The sequence below is a fragment of the Artemia sp. Qi Xiang Cuo genome, chromosome 21 (genome assembly GCF_049724085.1).
Source record: "Artemia sp. Qi Xiang Cuo chromosome 21, ASM4972408v1, whole genome shotgun sequence".
NCBI lineage: Eukaryota > Metazoa > Arthropoda > Branchiopoda > Anostraca > Artemiidae > Artemia > Artemia sp. Qi Xiang Cuo.
The window spans coordinates 17,003,486-17,023,691 of NC_142814.1; the positions used below are offsets into that span (position 1 = coordinate 17,003,486).

A 20,206-nucleotide genomic window follows, 5' to 3' on the forward strand; every position below is an offset into this window, starting at 1 on the left:
TGTGTGTGTAAGTTTGTGTGTGTGTTTGTGTGTGTGTGTGTTTTTGTGGGTGTGTGTGTGTGTGTGTGTGTGTGCGTGTGTGTTCGTGTGTTAGTTTTTGTGTGTGTAAGTTTTGGCTTGTATGTGTAATTTTTTGTGTGTGTGCGTGTTTGTAACTTTTTGTGCGTGTGTGTGTGAGTTTTTGTGTTCATGTGTAAGTTTTTGTGTGTGTGTGTGTGTGTAAGTTTTTGTGTGTGTGTGTATGTGTTTGTGTGTGTTTGTAAGTTTTCGTGTGTGTGTGTGTGTGTGTGTAATTTTTGTTTGTGTGTGTGTGTGTGTTTGTTTTTGTGTGCTTTTTATTTTGTTTTTGCTGGGTAGTGTTTGTTTTTTTTTGTTATTGTGTTTTTTTGTGTGTGTTTGTTTGTTTGTGTGTGTGTGTTTTTTTGTGTGTGTGTGTGTGTGTGTGTAAGTTTTGGCGGTTGTGTTTATTTTTTAGTGTGTTTGTGTTTAATTTTTCGTGTGCATGTGTATGTTTTTGTTTGTGTAATTTTTGGCGTGTGTGTATAAGTTTTAGTGTGTGTGTGTGTGTGTAAGTTTTGTGTGTGTGTGCGTGTTTGTGTGTGCGTAAGTTTTTGTGCGTGTGTGTGTGAGTTTTTGTTGTGTTCATGTGTAAGTTTTTGTGTGTGTGTGTAAGTTTTGGCGTGTGTGTGTAAGTTTTCGTGTGTGTGTGTGTGTGAGTTTTGTGTGTGTGTGTAAGTTTTTGTGTGCATGTAAGTTTTTGTGTGCATGTAAGTTTTCGTGTGAATGTGTAAGTTTTTGTGTGTGTGTGTGTGTGTGTAAGTTTTTGTGTTTTTAAGTTTTGACGTGTTTGTGTTAGTTTTTGTGTGTGTGTGTGTGTTTATTTTTTGTGTGTGTGTGTGTGTTAAAGTTTTTGTGCGTGTGTGTTTGAGTTTTTTTTTGTTAATGTGTAATTTTGTGTGTGTATAAGTTTGTGTGTGTGTGTGTGTGTGTATGTTTTTGTGTGTGTCTGTGTTAGTTTTGGCGTGTGTGTGTAAGTTTTCTTGTGTGTGTAAGTTTTCGTGTGTGTGTGTAAGTTTTTGTGTGTGTGTGTAAGTTTTTTTGTGTGTGTAAGTTTTTGTGTGCATGTATGGTGACCGAGGGAGGACCTTTGGGGCCCAGGGTGGGCGTTTGGGGATCCGGAGGCCCTGGAGGTTTGCGGGGTCTTTGGGGAGCCAGGGGGACCTTTGTGGACCGGGGGGAGGGCCCTTGGGAGCCCGGTGGTCTTTTGGGAGCCCTGTGGGCCTTTGGAGGTCCGGGGGGCAGTTGGGGGCCTGGGGGACCTTTGGGGACCGGTGGAGGACCTTTGGGACCCCGTTGGCCCTTTGGGAGCTCGATGGGGCTGTGGGGGGCCCGGGGATGGCCTTTGTAGCACTGGGTGGGCTTTTGGGGGACAGGGGGACCTTTGGGCACCGGGGAGGGCATTTGGGGCTCGGGTATGGCCTTTTTGGGGTCTGGGGGCCCTTTGGGACCCCGTTGGTCCTTTGGGAGCTCGATGGGCCTTTGGGGGGCCCGGGGGTGGCCTTTGGAGGTCTGGGTGGACCTTTGGGGACCGGGGAGGGCCTTTGGGGCTCGGGGCTGGCATTTTTGGGGTCTGGGGGCCCTTTGGGACCCCGTTGGTCCTTTGGGAGCTCGATGGGCCTGTGGGGGGCCCGGGGGTGGCCTTTGGCGGTCTGGGTGGGCCTTTGGGGGCGCGGGGGTCCCTTGGGGAGCTGGGGGGCCCTTTGAGTCCGGGGGGCTCCCTGCGGGTGTGGGGTAGGGGGATTGGAACCCTTTGGGGTTGGGGTAGAGGACCTCGAAACACTGTTCAAATGGAACTTGTGTATTATAACGACCACACCCAAAACCTCTTCCAAAATCGTTTCAAAAATCATCTCTTAAATGTCTCTAGCTGTTTCGCCGAAATCATTCCATAACCTGTCTAAAACAGTTTCGCCCAAATGATCCCTAAACGGAATTTCAGCGTGTTCCTTTTGTTTGGCATCCCTTTGCTTTCACATTTGAAATTACAAAGAAACCTTTTCGCACGCTAAGATCAAAACATCTGCCTCGGAAACGATTCTCTTGTTAGAACTCCAAATTAATTCCCCTTTCGTGAATCAATTCTCTATAGAACAACAAATTAATTCCCCGTTTGTGTCAATCAATCAATCATGACATCCTGTGTGATCTAACTGTTTCTCGGTGACAATTCTCTTTGGAAATGCAAGGACATTAATTAACTTGACGTCATCTGTCAGACATTAATTAACTGTTTCCCGGAACCTCATAATATCTGGCTCGAATAACAATAACAAATACTATTTCCGGATCATAACATCTAACCACGTGTTCTCCCTAATGACTCTATTCAAAACAACAACAACATTGACATTCGCTGAGAGCGTGCCAAAAACACACCTGGAGAAAGAGTTCATTGACCGATTACGCAAGCATTCTCACTAATGACTCTATGCCCATATAAGGAGCCCCTTCACGACCTTCTGAGGCATCTCTACTATCAAGTCATCCTAAAAGACATTTTTATCATATTTTCGACCATGCTGAACAAAATGGCTATCTCAAAATTTTGATCGGATGACTTTGGGGAAAAAATAAGCGTTGGAGTGGGCCTAGTTGCCCTCCATTTTTTTGTCACTTAAAGAGAGCACTAGGAATTTTAATTTCTTTTCCAACGAGCACTCCCATGATACTTTAGGACCACTGGTCGATACCATCACCCCTGGGAAAAACAAACAAACAAACAAACAAACACGCATCCGTGATCTTTCTTCTGGCAAAAAATGGAAAATTCCACATTTTTGTAGATAGGATCTTGAAACCTCTACAGTAGTGTTCCCTGATACGCGGAATATGATTGTGTGATTTTCATTAAGGTTCTATATTTTTTAGGGAATCTTTACCTCTTTTTTCGAAAATCAGCCAAATTTTCTCAGGTACATAGCTTTTGATATGTAATCTTAAACTGAATGAAACTTATATATTTGAAATCAGAATTAAAATCTGATTCTTTTTATGTATCTATTGGTATCAAAATCCCGTTTTTTAGAGTTTCGGTTACCATTGAGCCGGGTCGCTCCTTACTTACAGTTCGTTACCACAAACTGTTTGATACTATCAAGGTAAGTGAAGCTGCCCACCTGATCAATCTTTTCATTACCCAACGTCACCTTTTCATCTTCAATTATTCCTAGCCTTAGTGACTTGGTCTTCTTAACATTAATTTTCAAACCTATTCTAGCACCCTGAATTCGCAAAACAACTAAAAATTCATTCATTTTGCTCACACTTTCATCTAGGACGATTAAATCATCAGCATAATCTCCAGGAGACTTTTTCCTCCCCATTTGATTCCGTGGTCTCCCATTGCCTTTCTTGTGCTCCTTAAGACTAAGTCCATCAAAATAATCCATATAAAGGGGGATAGAACACATCCCTACTTAACTCCTGATTTAATACAAAACTAGCTGTTAATCTCATTTCCTACCTTAACCGCAGCAGTGTTATTCTCGTGCATAGCACTGATCACTGTAATATATTTGTCTGATATAATATACAAGGATAAAACCTTTACTAAAGCTCTTCTATCAACAGAATTGAACGCTTGCTTATAATCTATAAAACTGAGGACCAAAGGTGTTTGACAACTCAGGAACTTCTCAATTATTAAACTAAGAGTGAAAATTCGGTCGAAACATCCTATACCTTTTCTAAAACCGCACTGCTCTTCTCTTAAAACTTTGTCTACTGCATCTCTCAGTCTAAAAAGTATCATATTACTAAGTAATTTGCTACCTACAGAGACCAGACTAATCCCTCGATAATTACAACACTAACTTTTATCTCCTTTCTTATAAAGTCGCTTAATTAAGGTTTTTCTAAAACCGTTAGGTGCTTCCCCTTTTTCAAAAATCATATTAATAAGATTAAGTAACTTATTTCTAACCTCAGAACCGCCATATTAAACTCATTTACCGCCCTGTCAGCACATGGAGCCTTATTATTTTGATTAGAAATCTATTAACTTGATTAGAAATCTTGATAAAACAATTAGGTTGTCAAACTTGATTGAAAATATTGACAGAAAATTGGGTTGTTAAGTTTGATTTTGAATATGAGGGACTAGGTTCGAATAATTTAGTTATAATCACTTTTCAAAAGCGCATCAGACTAAGCTTGTGCCTTCTCGGGGATGCACGCATCCTCAGGGGATGTGTAAAAGGATTTATGGTGACGGAGAAAGTATTTCTACTGCCAATCTCAGGGAGGGTATCTATACTATTAAATAATAGGGCATACATCGCTAGTGGAGAGTGAATACGTCCACCTACACTCGTATCTGCATTTTTTTTTTTTTTTTTTTTTTTTTTTTTTTTTTTTAATGTTGAGGCAAGCAAAAAAAAAATTTAAGTTCCAGTACTTTTTAAAGTGATCCGAAGCCAATGTTCAAGTGCAAGGCCGTACCCAGGATTTTTTTTTTCATAGGGGGTTTTTCTGAAAAAATGTTTTTGAGGGGTTTTACACACCCTATATATATATATATATATATATATATATATATATATATATATATATATATATATATATATATATATATATATATATATATATATATATACACAAAATTTGTTTATATCCATTTTTGTTCCGTTTTTACGAGTCAGACAAACAATTTGGGGGGGGGGGGGGGTCAAACCCACTAACACCCTGGATACGGCCTTGTTTCAGTGCTCCCAAGACTAAACCAGGAGCTCCCTATAAGTATGCACAAAACCCAAGGGGCACGAAAGGAATTTATGTCGGCATGGCAAATGATTTCTAGGGACAATCTTATAAATATTTTCTATGCAATTGAGTAATTGGGTACTCATCGGTGGTGGAAAGCGAAGACTTCGTATCTGTGTTATTTAATATTGTTCAGGAAAATAGAAACAATTTAAAATTCAGCTGTTTTCAAAGTGTATCAAGCTAAGCCAGGGAGTCCCAGCGTGGGAAATGATGTCTAGGGATAGTCTTGGAAAGAGTTTCTATACAATTGCATAGCAGGGTGCACATCACTGTGAACAGTGAAGACTTGGCATATATATTATTGAAACTTTTCATAGAATCGGAAAAGATTTAAGAAACTGAATATAAACATTGAGGATCTAAACATTGAGAAACATTATTCGGTTGTTTACTTCGGAACAAAGATGTTCACAGCATAGAATCCTGATGCAACACGCTTGTTTTAACGCTGGATATATACAAAGGCGTCAAATTCGGGGAGGGGCCTATAGCTTTGGAAAAAAATATTTTTTTTTTTTTCTTTAAAAAATTCCCTTTTTGGCATTTTCATTGAAAAAACCACAAATTCCCTCTTCCAGATTTAGGAAAACATGTGTCCCCTGTACATGCTCATGAATTGAAGCAACTAGCGACACAATTACACATTAAAGTACTATTTACAGGAAAGGGTGCTATACAGAACATTGAGCTGTCCAGTTATGATTTATAAAGTAGTTTTTCAACAAAAATTTTGTGGACTTGTGTAAAAAAAAAGGGACTAGTCTAAAAGGGGTGCAGAATATTACTTTAATACTTCAAGCCGTGCAAAACTAGAAAAGGTTTGTAGCCCCGCGGAGAAAAGCATTCGCATCTACGAAATTTCCCTACATAGAAGTCATCTATAATCATGAATAGGAGCTATTTTTATTTCTAGATTTCTTTTTCTTAATTTTGTCAGTCATACTCTTACCACTTACAAAAAATGCAACAGAAATAGCTTCAATAATTTCAAAAAATGTTAAAACGGAGGCACCAAGAAGAAGGCCAAGAGACCCGCCAATGTCACAAAGCAAGGGAATTGATGTGTAATAGATCGATTCTTTAATATCGTCAAAAGTCAAATCCTGAAATGAAATCAATATGGTAAATTAGCAATTTCAGTCTCCATTCAAATGTTGTGACCACATCGCAAAAAGGAGGAATCATTCTATTGTTCAAACAGTTTGTGGTAATGAACTACAAATAAGGAGTGACTCAGCCCAATAGCAGCCGAAATTCTGAAAAATAAAGTGTAATAAAAATTAATACATTAAAAGGTTTTTTTGCTGATTCCAAATATATAAAATTCACTAAGTTTAGTTTTGCACATCAAAAGCTACAAAACTGAGAAAATTTCCCCGATCAAAGGCAGCGCGCTAGTGCTGCCTAAGTAAAGAGCGATGTGGGCACAATGTTTTCTTTTGTTTTTTTTAGCCGGGCACATCGTATCGAAGGAGTTGTCGTAGAAACTTCTAAAAGGGCTCATTTGATTGGAAATTTGGGTGGCAAGTGCCCTTTTCAATAGTCGAAAGTGATTGGAGGGCAACTAGCCCCCCCCCACGCCCATCATTCCCCCAAAACACATCCAATCAAAACTCTGAGATAGCTATTTTGTTTAACGTAGTTGATCTCCAGATAGAAAATAGATTTTTGAGAAGGACACTCCCCCACAACCCTCGGGGCAAGGGTTGTAAGTTATGCCCTGAGGGCATATAAGAACGTTGGCACAATGTACTATGTATTATTTTTTCCTTTAGAGTAGGGCACTTCATATGGAAGGGCTCGTCGTAGAAACTTCAAAAAGGGCTCATTCGATTGGAAATTGAGAGTTCGAGTGCCCTTTTTAATAGTCGAAAGTGATTGGAGGGCAACTAGCCCCCCCCCCCCCACGCACATCATTCCTTCAAACACATCCAATCAAAATTTTGAGATAGCCATTTTGTTCAGCGTAATTTATTTACAGATAGAAAATATGCTTTTGAGGACGACACTCCCCCCCAACCTTCGGGGCAAGGGTTTTAAGTTATACCCTGAGGGAATATAAGAATGATGTTGGCACAATGTACTATGTACTATTTTTTTTCCTTTAGAGCAGGGCACTTCATATGGAAGAGGTCGTCGTAGAAACTTCAAAAGAGGGTCCTTCGATTGGAAATTGGGAGTTCGAGTGCGCAGATTAACATTCAAAAGTGACTAGAGGACAACTAGCCCCCCCCCCCACGCCCATCATTCCCCCAAACACATTCGATCAAAATTTTGAGATAGCCATTTTGTTCACCCTAGTTGATTTCCGGATAGAGAATATGTTCTTAAGGAGGACACTCCCCCACAACCCTCAGGGCAAGGGTTTTAAGTTATGCCCTTTGGGCATATGAGGTTTTTATAGAAGGTGTTGTCGTAGAAACTTCAAAACATGCCTTCCCAAGGCCAGAACAAAATTTGCACTTCACTGAAAAAATACAAATGAATGTGCATTGTCAGTTTAATATACATATATTGATATTTAGTAATCAAAATGTTAATATTGTTTGATTTATTAAGGTTATAAAATTAAAAAAATTTATATTTTTTTCAGTAAAGTGCAAATTTTATTCTGACTTAGGGAAGACACAGGGGTTTCGCGCCCAAATTGTGTTTATTTCTGCTTGTTTTGAGTCTTACTTAGCTATTTACTGTAATTCCTATTTATTTGGGAGTTCATTTATTTACTAAGTCTAAAGTGGGGTAGTTCACGCTTGGTAGATTATTTGATTTTAGATTTGCTCATTTTTTGTTTAATGGAGTTCTTTACGTTTCTTTGAAAAACTGATTTTGTGGAAAACGTTTTTTTAATTAATTTTCAAGGAAGGGGTGAAATACCCCCACATAAGCAAGTGATCTTAATAAAAATCCCACCAATGAATTCAGCATATAAGAAAACCCTTCTGGAGAAGTTTTAAGCTCCTATATTCGGATACCTTTTTTTTTAAGGGTGATCATGTCGAACCTAGGGGTCCTAGAGGAGAACCGGTAGAGGGACTAATCCAACGGAAGTCAAAATTTTAAGCGCTTTTTTGAAGTAACCAAAAAGATTGCACCACGTGAAAGCGGCGTTTGCTTCCACTTTGTGGCACCAAACTTTGACTTTGTATCAGAGAGGACCAAGTTGAAACAATTGAAAATTTAGAGATAGCCAATTGATTTAAAAGCATTAAAAATAATATATATATATTGAGCCTTCCAGTTGCCGAGGAAGTAATACCGGACGTTGGCGCTTTCGTTTCTGAAGAGTTACGTAGTCCATACAAAATAAACGGTTAATATAGACATTTATTTTAATTTTTATTTAAGTAAGTTGATTCACTTGATTTTTCAACAGACTATAGGGCCGTTTTTTCACTAAACAAAGTTCTAATATCATACATCTTTTGTCAGAAAAAGCTTAAAAGTGAAATCTTTGAAAAAATATCTTTAATCTTTGGTCGTTTTTGTGCAAACGTCTTTCATCATTCTGCTCTGATCAGCGGTCTGAGAACAATGATGAGTAGATCATCAAAGTTCTCTCATCATTGTTCTATATGGCAGAACAGTGGCGGTCTTCACACATTTTGCTAACATCAGTGAGCTTTAAGATCTTAGAACAAAGATGAGTTAAAAAATGATAATCTCTGCAGAAAGATGTAAGATCTTAGTGCTAAAAAACGGGCCTTATGTTCAGTGATGTATAATTGCGCATCAGCTATTGTGAAGGACGAGTGGGAGGGCATTTTATTGCACAAACTATCTAACTCTCCATGAGCCTTTAGGAATACATGGAAAGGGATTTGGGGGGGGGGGAATTAATCTCTCATGTCTCTTTGTTTAGACTAAGTTAAATAAGGGGGCTGCAGGGAGATACCATCCTTCTTATCGCCGAAAAACGTTTCTGCCGTTTATTTTAAAATGCTTATTTAACTAAACTTATTTGCTTCATATTTCTCAAAATTGTACCCAGTAATATATAAGTACGCCACAGTTATTATGAAGGATGGACAATGGATTATTTTTTGTCCCGTTTACTTTCTGTCCCAATTCCTCAAAAATAACTGCTGAAACGCAAGAGCCGGAAAGCCCCCTTCGTATACAAAATAGTTTCTTTTCTTGTTTTAAATTTTAATGTTGCTCCTTACTATCAGTTGAAAAAGCTTGTTTTTTTAGTTTAATTTTTGATCGTTTTTCACATCATGCTTAGACCTCACTAAGGTATGATGCGGGACTTGTAATTTATTATTTTATGTTAAAAAGAAAAAAAAAATCTGCAATAAGAATGAAGCTGTCATACTGCAACACCTATATTTAGGCATAGTCCAAATGAAAGAAGGCTAGGGATTGATTTTTACTCTCAAAATCATCTGCCATATCTATCAGAGCGTTCACAGAAGGTTGGCAAATTTGAGTGTAAAAATAGTTTTTTTGAGGTGCTAGGTACCCCCCTCTGATTCGAATCAACTAGGTTAAATCAAACTTTATAATAAGCGCTTATATTAACTGTTTATTTTGATGAACCACGCACACGCAACTATCCAGGAACGAATTTGGTACCACTTGGTTCACTGCCTCTGAAACCGTGAACCTTAGTGTATAGCTTTTCAGTGATTTTAGTCGTATGGCTACCTCAGAATTTTCAATCGATAACAACTTAGCCATCTTTGGGTCAAAATTATAATTCGATACTATAAAACGGGAAAAACACTCTTTACTGTGGCATATTTTTTTGGTTACTCGAAAAGAACACTAAAAATTTTAATTTCAAAGGGAAGGAGCCGTATTTCAATTTCCTAGGACAATTGGTTCAATGCGATCACCCCTGGAAGAAGAACAAATAAACACGAATCCGGTATCCACCTTCTCGAAAAATAAAAATTCAAATTCCCCATTTGTGGAGATGGGAGCTTGGAGTCTGTAGATGGGAGCTTGGGTTCTCTGATATTTAAATAAATTGTATACATTTGTTTAAATAGATTGAAACATAATATATAAATAAGAAAACAGAAATATCACCATATAAAATCGCTGAAAAGAAGTCTCACGGTAGCGCTTACAACCCCCCCCCCCCCTCCCAAGAAATTTACTAGCAAGGCTCATTATGCTCCTCCTCACCTTCTCAACCTCTGTGCCGGTTGACATGCGAATGTAATAAGCTAGCACTAACTTGAGCCCATCAGAATTAGCCGTGGAACTTTTCAGCCAATCAAAAAATTCTACGGAAAACTTCATTGGTTTAAATTAGCACTAGCGAAATCTTGGTATTAGTAAATTCTCATTGTGAGTGGACCTTAAGAAAAAAAACCGATTTATTGTCTAATCGTTTTGTATCTATTAATATGAAGATAAAGAGAGTGGGGTCTGACCTCATCATCTTATGTATGAATAAAGACTGGACAAAATCTGATCCTCGCAATTCATGTTAAGTTTCCTATTGTGTAGAATTCTTATGACCATTATTAAACAATCTGAGGCGGGGCTTTAATGTCGTAAGGGATTATGCAAAAAGAGGAATTGGTCTGATAAGAAAGTTTAGCGTATCGGTTAAAGAAGAGCAATCAGAAAATTCTTGTTGAAGATGGTCGAGAATCACAAAAAGTCGTCACCAAGCGAACAAAAAAAGGATTGATTTACAAGTTGATTAATCAAACGCATGTTTCGACTTTCTTAATAATCATTGATGTTAGTGCACATTTTCATTAATAGCTTAACTTAACTAACGAAATGAATTTAGAAAAAAATCGTATTTTTTGCCAAATTTTCGAACTGATCGAAGTACACAACCTCTAAATATGATCAAACCTGCTTGACATTTTTTATGTATACCTTTGACAACACTGGCACTTGGAGAGCATCTACTAATATCTTATGTTATATTTTTATGTATACCTTTTACAACACTGGCACTTGGAGAGCATCTACTAATATCTTATGTTATATTTTTATGTATACCTTTTACAACACTGGCACTTGGAGAGCATCTACTAATATCTTATGTTATATTTTTCGCTTTAAAAAATGAAACACCAAAAGAAGTATTCATATAAACAAAATCAAGTTTATATTTAGGTGTCAGTGTATACTGGAAAATAAGCTAAACTATTTCTGACAAAAGCAGGAAAATGTGATGTAATATCCATGGAAACACGAAAATGGCAATAGACTAATTTAAATAAAAAAAATCTGCTTGGAAAAACGGCCAAAAGCCAACACGATTCAGAGCATGTCTGAAAGACGGGCTGGGTCATCATTGATAAGCGTTAAAACCAAGTGGAACACAATCACACAGAATATATATAAGAAAATATTGTGGTTACTTAATCTGCAAATAGAGTGTCAAAAGAGAATAAGAATAAAAGAAAGTAAATAAGTGGCTAAACATTCTCCAATAGGGTTCATCAAAGGGATACTACTAATCTGTGTTAATTTCACAGCAATAATAAGTGAGAGAATAAAGACCCACTTTTAGGTCTGCCCTAACTCACCTGAAAAAATACTCTTAGTCTTCCAAGCTTATTCTCAATAACGCTTGTTTCAGTATAAGGTAAAAAATAGTTTTGGTTACATTGTCTAGCGCAGGAACAGTTGGAGCTGGACCACTCACCAAAGAAGAGTAGATTGTCAGCAGCTAAAGCAGCTTTACTATATGACTCTGGAGATGAGCAATAGTTTCCTTGTACTCCTAGAGTGGAAAAAAATTTCAAAAAGATCAGGGGACTCAAAGAGTCCAGAGGTAACTTCAAAAAACCAATGTAGAGAGAGATTCTGACAATGGTAATATTAATTCAAAGAAGAATGTGTTGCATAAAAAGAGGTGTTCAAGGAAAAGCAAAGAGCGATGCTAAAACGTGAAAGGGGCAGGAATAACGTGATATGGTAAGTTGTCAGAAGGAGTCATCAGTTGTCAGAAGGAGCGCTTAGTAAGATGGTAGGATCTCTTTCAGATCCTCCTAAACCCATCCCCGTCATCTGCTCCTGTTGTTTTCCCACCTGCCGTCTCTAAAGAACCCTATAACGTCGAGCTGGACACACCAACCAGAGCCAAAATACTAAAAGTGATCAAGACCCAGAAGAACCACAAAGCCCCAGGTGAAGACGGCCTCCCCTGGAAGTGTACAAAGAATGCCCTGAGGTCACTACTGAACAGCTCCATGGTATTCTCGAAGAAGTGTGGAGGACCAATTCTTTACCAAAAGATTGGAATACATCAGTCATTCTCCCTTTCTATAAGAAAGGAGATAAAACCGAATGCAAAAATTACCGCGGAATAAGTCTTATAGACATTGCGGTCAAAATATTCGGGATCATACTCTTGAACCGCTTCAAAGGGGCACGGGAGGAAAGAACCCGAGAAAATCAAGCCGGCTTTCGGCCAGGTAGAGGCTGTACTGATAATATCTTCGTTTTTCGCCTCATTATCTAGCAGTTTGAAAGGTACAATCTACCCCTGATCTTGATGTTCCTGGACTTCATTGCCGCCTTCGACTCTGTCACTCGCCAGAAACTTTGGAAGATCCTAGAGAATGACGGAATGCCGCTGAAGTTTGTTGAACTGATGAAGGCATACTATGACGCGTCAGTGAGCCGAGTTTGAGTCTATGGTGAAGAAACTAAAGAATTCCTGGTTGAGTTCGGAGTAAAACAAGGGTGTGTCCTCTCTCCGACTCTGTTCAATTATTGCGTCGATTGGTTGCTTGAAAATGCACTGTCGTCCTATCCAGGAGTTCAGATCGGACAGAATCTCTCACTGACTAACCTCGATTATGCGGATGATGTTGGCCTCCTGTCAGAACCCGTAGAAGCTCAAAACATGCTTGACAACGTGGTGGCCTGGGCAGACCTGATCGGCTTGAAAGTCAGCACAGAGAAAACGAAATTCATGGCAATTAACCACGACACAGGACCATTCACACTAACTGTCAATCAAGTTCAACTGGAAAAAGTCAACTGTTTCACATACTTAGGCTCCCAAATATGTATTGACGGATCCTCCGACGCTGATATCCAACAGAGAATACAGAAAGCGCAGACAGTCTTTGCATCCCTTCGGAAACCCTTATGGAATCGCCGCGAAGTCAGTGTCCGAACGAAAGTTCGAATCTACCTGGCACTAGTCCGCACCGTTCTCCTTTACGGATGCGAAACATGGTCGGTAAAACTACAGCATGAGAATACGCTGAAGGTGTTTGAGTATACTTGTCTGCGAAGAATTCTCAGAATACAGCTGCGTGACCGTATCTCCAGCACGGATCTACGTCGAATGTGCAATATTCAGAGAGATGTTGCGCTCACTATTAAAGAACACCGTTTGAAATGGTTGGGCCATGTTTTACGGAAGCCGCCAGAATACTTGCCTCGCCAAATACTTCTAGTCGAGCCTATTAGCTCATGGAAGAGACACCAAGGAGGACAGCGGAAAAACTGGTGGAACCTGGCTAAATCAGACCTTGAATCTATCAGGGGGTTCGGAAAGTTCGTACACAGATGGTCAACTCAGTGGCTTACTTTTGCAGAGCAGCTGGCAGAAGATCGCTCAACATGGTCCAAGAAGGTCTCCAAGATCATCGATGCCGGGCGAGGTGGAAACGCCTGATTCCCGCCACAAGTAAGTACAAGTAAGATATGGTAGGTCAAATTTAACCCTATCATGGCTGATGACTCTTTTAAGGCTCACTACGAGTTTCGGCAAATGCATGCTTCTGGTTGGTCAAAATGACAAAGTCTTTGTAAATATTTGGAATCTAGGAGAAGAGAGATATCGAATGATGTATTACTTTTCCCCTTATGAGTCATCTAACGATTTTTGGACAGGACTGAAGTTGATGAAGTGGAAATTTCTTCATTCCGCTAAATGAAATAAATGGAACTCAGATAGAGTGAAAGTTTCTGCCGTATGCTTAGAGAAAAAATATATTGTGACGTCCGTTAATGTTAAAGATTAAGTCTGTTTTGTCTTTCATCATATTTTTCACTCTTGTATCTTGGCACGAGCTTTTTGTCTATTAGTCATATAAGACCCATCCGCCACAGGGAAGGTAAAGTGCAAGAGCAATTTTCTGAAAAGGCCCGTATAATATAGCTGTGCTTCAGTTAGAATCTGCTATGTGTTTTTATTTGCTTCTATTTTTGCTATTCTAAAACATGAATCTATTCCAGATATTGAATCGTCAACTTCTTTATATATCAAGGAGGCTACGGAAGGGACTGAAAAAAGTCTGCAAAAAGTGCTGAGGATAAGGCACGAAGGACGACTAGGGAGAATAGACCTTATCAGTGCAGTATCCTATGTCTTGGAGCCAGACGGCAAACTGTCTGAACTGGATTTGGAGGTGTCCAAGAATGAAAGAGACCTCTTCCTCTCAGAAAACCAGCTGAAGAAGAAGATGGCGACTGCTGCGAAGACAGCGACGACGAATATGATCTGCCCTTCTGTGGAAGAGCCAAGTTGCACATGAAGTCCGCGAAAGTACTTCGAGCTGAAGCTGAGGCAGACGTTACATCAAGCTCTTCGGCAGACCAGAGACGAATCTGGAAGAAAGCTCCAGTACTGGTAGAGACGACAGTTGGGAAGGACACGTTTCAAGTTCCGACTCTTTCTTGGTGACTCCAATTGCCTACTTCCAGAACTTTTTCGATTCGGTCATCGCAAGCAGTCTTGTAGAAGAGACAACCCTATATGCCTTACAATAGAAAGGCTTGGAGCTGAAATACAAATTTAAAGAAATGGAACAGTTCCTTAGGATTCATCTGCTTATGGGCATTGTGAAAATGTCAAATATGACGATGCACTGGGAAACAGCTAAACGCTATAATAATACTAATAATGATAATAATAATAATAATATGCTGCAAAAAAAGGCTTTCACCTCTATAAAATTTACTTTCACTAAAAAACGTGTCAATACTATTCTTGAAATAGTTAGTAGAGTCAGTCATAACCACTTTTTGGGGGAGTTTGTTCCATTCCTATTTACTCGGTTTGAGAAGGCCCACCTTCAAACTTCTTTATTGAAAGTGTTTTGTTTTAGCTTAAAGTTGTTTCTTCGCAGATAGTTTGTGTCGAAGAAGAGTATTTCCTCTGGTCCAATATTATTGTGTGCTGGTGAGATAGCTTGAAATTTTCAATTAATTCACCTTGGAGGAGTCTATAGGAGATGTTAGGAAGTGGCAGCTTTTCCAATCCTTCACAGTAGAATAGGCCTCTTGGTCTTGGTATAGATTTTGTTGCTCTTCGCTAAATTTTCTTAAGTGCATCAATGTCTTTTTGAAGGTGCGGTCTTATTGCCGTGTGTCCATATTCAATGATAGGCCGAACAAGAGACTTGAATAGAGTTGAAAAAAACTTAAGATTGATTAAGGTGAAGTTTCTACGAATAAGTCCAACTACTTTCGAAGCTTTTCTCACCACGGATTTGTAGTGGCTTGTGAATTTTAGCTCAGTGTTTATTATTACTCCAAGGTCCCACTCAAAAGATGTTTTTGGTATTAGACTGGTGTTAAAGCTATAGATCGACTTGAAATTCTGTGGTCCAAGGCAGAGGTGGGAGCTTTTGTTTGTGATGACCTCCATTTCCAACGTCCTCATCCAATCGCTATCTTGTTCAAGTCAGTCTGCAGTTCTTGAATTTCATTTGGGCATTTGGTAGGTCTAAAAAGCTTTGTATTGTCAGCATAGAGTGCGATATCTGAGTAAATATTGTCAGGCAGGTCATTTGCAAGAATATTGAAGAGCATGGGCCCAATGACGCTGCCTAGTGTAATACCACTAGATACTTTTGTCACAACTTTGCTAGTGTGGCCATCTACTTTCATCCTCTGAGTTCTGCCTGCCAGAAAATTCCTCTAGTCGCTGACACCATGGCAAGTGACCGTTTCAAGAAGATACAATATTTATTTCGAGTTAATGACAGCTCCAAAGCAATCACGAAGGGGAACAGAGGATACGACCCCCCCCCTTCAAGTTGCGACGGTTATATGATAGGCTGCGGGAGAATATGTGAGAAATTCCAAACGAAGAACGTTAATCCGTAGATGAGCAAATGGTCCCATTCAAAGGTTGTCTCAGTTTAAAACAGTATATAAAACACAAGCCCCACAAGTGGGGAATGAAAATATTCACGAAAGCCAGAGCTAGGGGTATAGTGTATGATTTCAAAGTCTATAGCGGAAAAAAAACCACCATTGGGTCTGATCTTGGTTTTTGGCGCAGATGCGGTGCTTCATCTGGTTGAAAATCTTCCGAAGAACCAAAGCTTCAAGATTTTCTTTGATAACTTTTACAGCGGCTCTCATCTCGTAGAAAATCTTCAGCAAATGGGAATTGGGTCAGTTGTGACAGTGAGAATAGACCAAATGCGGAAAGCAAAACTCCCAGCTCTAGAAGAAGACCAAAACATAAGAAAGCCGGGAAGGGGATCGGTTGATCGGCGAAGCGAGCAACATTCTAGCATTGTCATGACGAAGTGGTACGACAATAAGCCTTTCATCTCATTTCATCATACGCCGGGCCTGACCCCACTGATCAATGCAAACGATAGGACACAGAGAAACAGGCTCAAATCGACGTGACTGGACCTCATGTCGTCAAAGAATATAACAAGTTTATGGGGGGCAGAAATGGTACATCCGTCTTATTTACTACTTTCTGGACGTGAGTGTGGCAAATGCTTGGTTGCCTTATAATCATTATAGGAATGCCGAGAAGTCTCTGCTGCTTGTTCGCTTTTCTGCTGACATTGCAGACTGGCTACTGAGAGATTAATTGTGCCTGAAATGAGGGAAGGGAGACCGCCAAGTGGGTCTCCGGTTACTTCCCGACCCCAGAAAAAATGAGGAGTGATAGCGTTCCTAGTTCCAGTGTTCACTAAGATAGCTTTGTCAACTGGCCCAAGATGGTCGAAGAACAACAGAGATGTAAGTCCTGTGCAAAACACGCCTAAACTTTTGTCAAGTGTCTGAAACACAACGTACACCTTTGCCTCACAAAAGACAAGAACTGTTTCAAAACATAAATTATTGAGAGGACAGTTTCATTATTTAGCTGATGAGCCTTAAAAGAGTCATATTCCATGTGAAATAGATATTTGAAATAAATTATTTTTCTTCTTTGCAACCTTATCACAGAGCCCTATTAAGCTAGAAAAAAAAACAAAGTATATTTTTTTTCTCGATTTCATATTCAGCCATCAAAGGGTTAAAATGAACAGGAATAACTATGAATTAAGAAAAGAAATCTACAGCGAGCTAAAATCAAAATGAATAAACAAACCAAATTTATGACGAACAGAAATTACCACCAATACAGTGGCTTTAAGGCCATCTATAGGCTAGAGTGTCACTTACACTTTTATTTCAACATTTATTTGCCGGTTGTGTTTTATTTTCTTTATTTGTCCCAACATAAGCAAAAATTAAAGTGTTAATCAAGTTTACAAAAGAAACAAAAAAAGAGTAAATACATTCGTGACTTTCAATTTATTTTGATTCTTTTAAAATTTTGTTTTTGTCACTATTTTCGTTTTGAATCTATTTTAACCAAAAGTAAAGTTTATTGATACCTAAGCAAAATATTTACAACACTAATTGGCAAATAATGAAAAATCTATTTAATTTGCAGGAAGCAAAATTTTAAACGGGTGAATAAATAAATGATTCGTGGAGGAATATAAGAGATAGATAAACCTTATATTTTATCTAAAATTGGAAACAGCTTAAATGCATTAAAATTGGAAACAGCTTAAACAGTTTGAATCACCATTATATCCTAAACGGAGATAGCATCAAGAACCTATCTTCCCTCTTAGAGGATGAAAATACACAAAAGCACTAAATGCTGAATAATTCAGAAAAAAACGAGCGTGAGACTCTTTTTTTACAAAAAAAACATTAACAAATATAGCTGCATGGATCTCCTCAAAGGCTACATGGCCTTCAAAGGACCGGGAAAATCCACACAGCGTACTATTTAGATATTAACTTTTCAATAGTAAAAAACAAAAACAAAAAAAAACAGGACGCAAAGCACCCTTTCTAGGTTAAAATCAGTTCACGTACACTGTGGTGTCACTTCAAATAAATGTAAGGGAGAGGGGACAAAATGTCTCTGTCAAAACCTAGGGTGGGGAGAGATAAATTTGTCATTTTTATAAAATGTTCAATAAAAAATACCAAATAAAATTTAAAAAAAACACTACAAAAAATAGAGGGAAAGAGAGAGGAAGAGGGAAGAATTCAGCAGCTTATAACAATTATATCTGACCACTCGGCAGAAATTGGACCGGCGATCAATGGCCGAAAATTCTTAATATTCTAAATTTCTTTTTCAAGCCCTTTTAAGGTGTCAAACGAATAGCATTCTCGAGCCGAATCAGGAAGGGCACTCTATATAATTTGACGCGCAACTAAAGGATTGAAATACGATCTTATTGTTGAGGTATGCAGAATTTCAATATTCTGAGAGCTACGGAGCTGATAATTTGACCAATCAGATACAGAGGATGAAGTAAATCAAAGAGACCTGAGAAGATCGCAGTGGAGCTGTGAAAAACTGAAGGATACACAGGAAAGAATATAAAGCTTTTCAACATCCAGTAACGGTTTAGGTGCTGAACATTTTTCACCTGGATAATATTTATGGATCTATTACAAGTGTTAGAGTGTGGTTTAAGAAAGGAATGCAAAGTGGGTCATACAACTGAATTAAACATACAACTAAATCAAACTGTCAAAGACGATTCTCAAAATTGGCCAAGGAAAAAATACGTTCGAGCTAATAGAATATCAAGGCTTCTGTATAATTTCATTTGAATCAAATAAATATGGTGCTTAAAAGATAAATTTTCATAAAGAAGGATGCCAAAGAAACGGACATGGCCCGCCGTATGAACTTCAGTTTCTATTTTCCTCGAAGTAACAAGGATGCCAATCGGCGAAAGCAACAAGGCAATCCAAAGAGAGCAAACTACGACTATGAGAACAGGAAAATAAAGAATGACATAGATGACAACAAATAAAAAATTGTTCATATCTGAATGTGCAAACTAGGTCAATTACATTTGAAAAAATTATTCTTTAATTAGAAGAGTTCTTGAAAAAATATAATCTTCAAAAACCGGTATTCCGTAAAATGTGTTAATCCACTATGTAATTTCGTAATCCGGGTCGCAGCGGTAGCTAGCAACCTAGTAAGAGACGATCACGCCCCATAGTAAAAAATTAAATAGGTCATAACTCCTAAAACTTGAATCAGATAAAAAAAAAAACACAGTATTAGAACCGTCTTGTTCGAAACCCCCCGTATAGGAAACTTATAGTCCCTTGATTTGAACAACAAGGGAAACATGCTGGCTTGAAAATCAAGAAAAGTGGCTGAAACCACGATATTCTGCATATACGGCATCATTTTTTCTTTTTTCTTTTCCTCAGATAGCGGGGCATTGTAACATCGTAGATAGCTGTTTAATGGCTCATTTTAAACGAAATTGATGGGGTTACGGACCTTTTGTAATTAAAAAAAGTTATTTTTAATATTAAATCATGTTCTTACGAAAAACTGCATTTTCATGGTCATGATTGATGAATCACGTCATAATCTTAGGTATTTAATCATCATAATAGAAAGCTGTGTAATGGCTCATTTTAAAGGAAATTGCTGTATTTAGAAACCTTTTGTAATTAACTAAAATAATAATAATTAAGAACGAATTTTAGCCCACAGTAAAATAAATAACCATATGCTTTATTTGAGGCTCGAAGTCATAACCCTACGATTATGAAACCTACGCTCTACCGACTGAGCCACCGAGGCCCTTATATTATGAAGGATTATTCACTTTGAGACAATATTGAAAAAGAGTATTCAAATTTCAAATTTAAATTCATTTAATTCAAAAACAAGACATAGCTCTTGTGGGCAAAGCCCAAATATGATGTCTCTTAGTCATAATTAGCAAAATAAAGTTGTCTGATAAAACTTTGTCAGGATTAATAAACCAAAGGATAAAAACACTTGAGATTGAGAATAAAATTGTCGGATAAAACTTCGTCAGGATAAAATAAACTAAACAATAAAAACACTAGAGATCATTGTAATATTTCACAAAGCTTAGCACAAAGCTTTTATTGTAGCACATGGTGTTATAGTGGACTGGGGTTTGTTTCGGAACCTTCTCAGCTACTTCCCTAGGGGGCCGAGATCTTATAGGGACAAAAGGTGGGGGAAGGAATGATCGGTAGATGGGATGTTGAAGGAGGGAGGAGCCAAATATTTGGCATAATTTTTCTCGGCGGGAAGAAAGGGATTCAAGTTTAAATTCCTTGAGGTAAAAGGAGTAAGGTAGAGGGGAACCGCCATAAATGATTT

At 38.3% G+C, this 20,206-nt stretch overlaps 1 protein-coding gene across 1 annotated transcript in view; it reads right to left on the minus strand.

Moving 5' to 3' along the window:
- Positions 1–5,708: 5,708 nt before the first annotated feature.
- Positions 5,709–20,206, minus strand: part of LOC148939286 (acid-sensing ion channel 2-like) — a 66,870-nt gene continuing 52,372 nt past the window's right edge. The window contains exons 8-9 of the mRNA XM_089106833.1: positions 11,331–11,527; positions 5,709–5,927 (exon numbers count right to left, since the gene is read on the minus strand). Of these exons, the coding sequence (XP_088962959.1) occupies positions 5,709–5,927; positions 11,331–11,527 (416 nt within the window). The remainder of the gene's footprint in view (positions 5,928–11,330; positions 11,528–20,206) is intronic.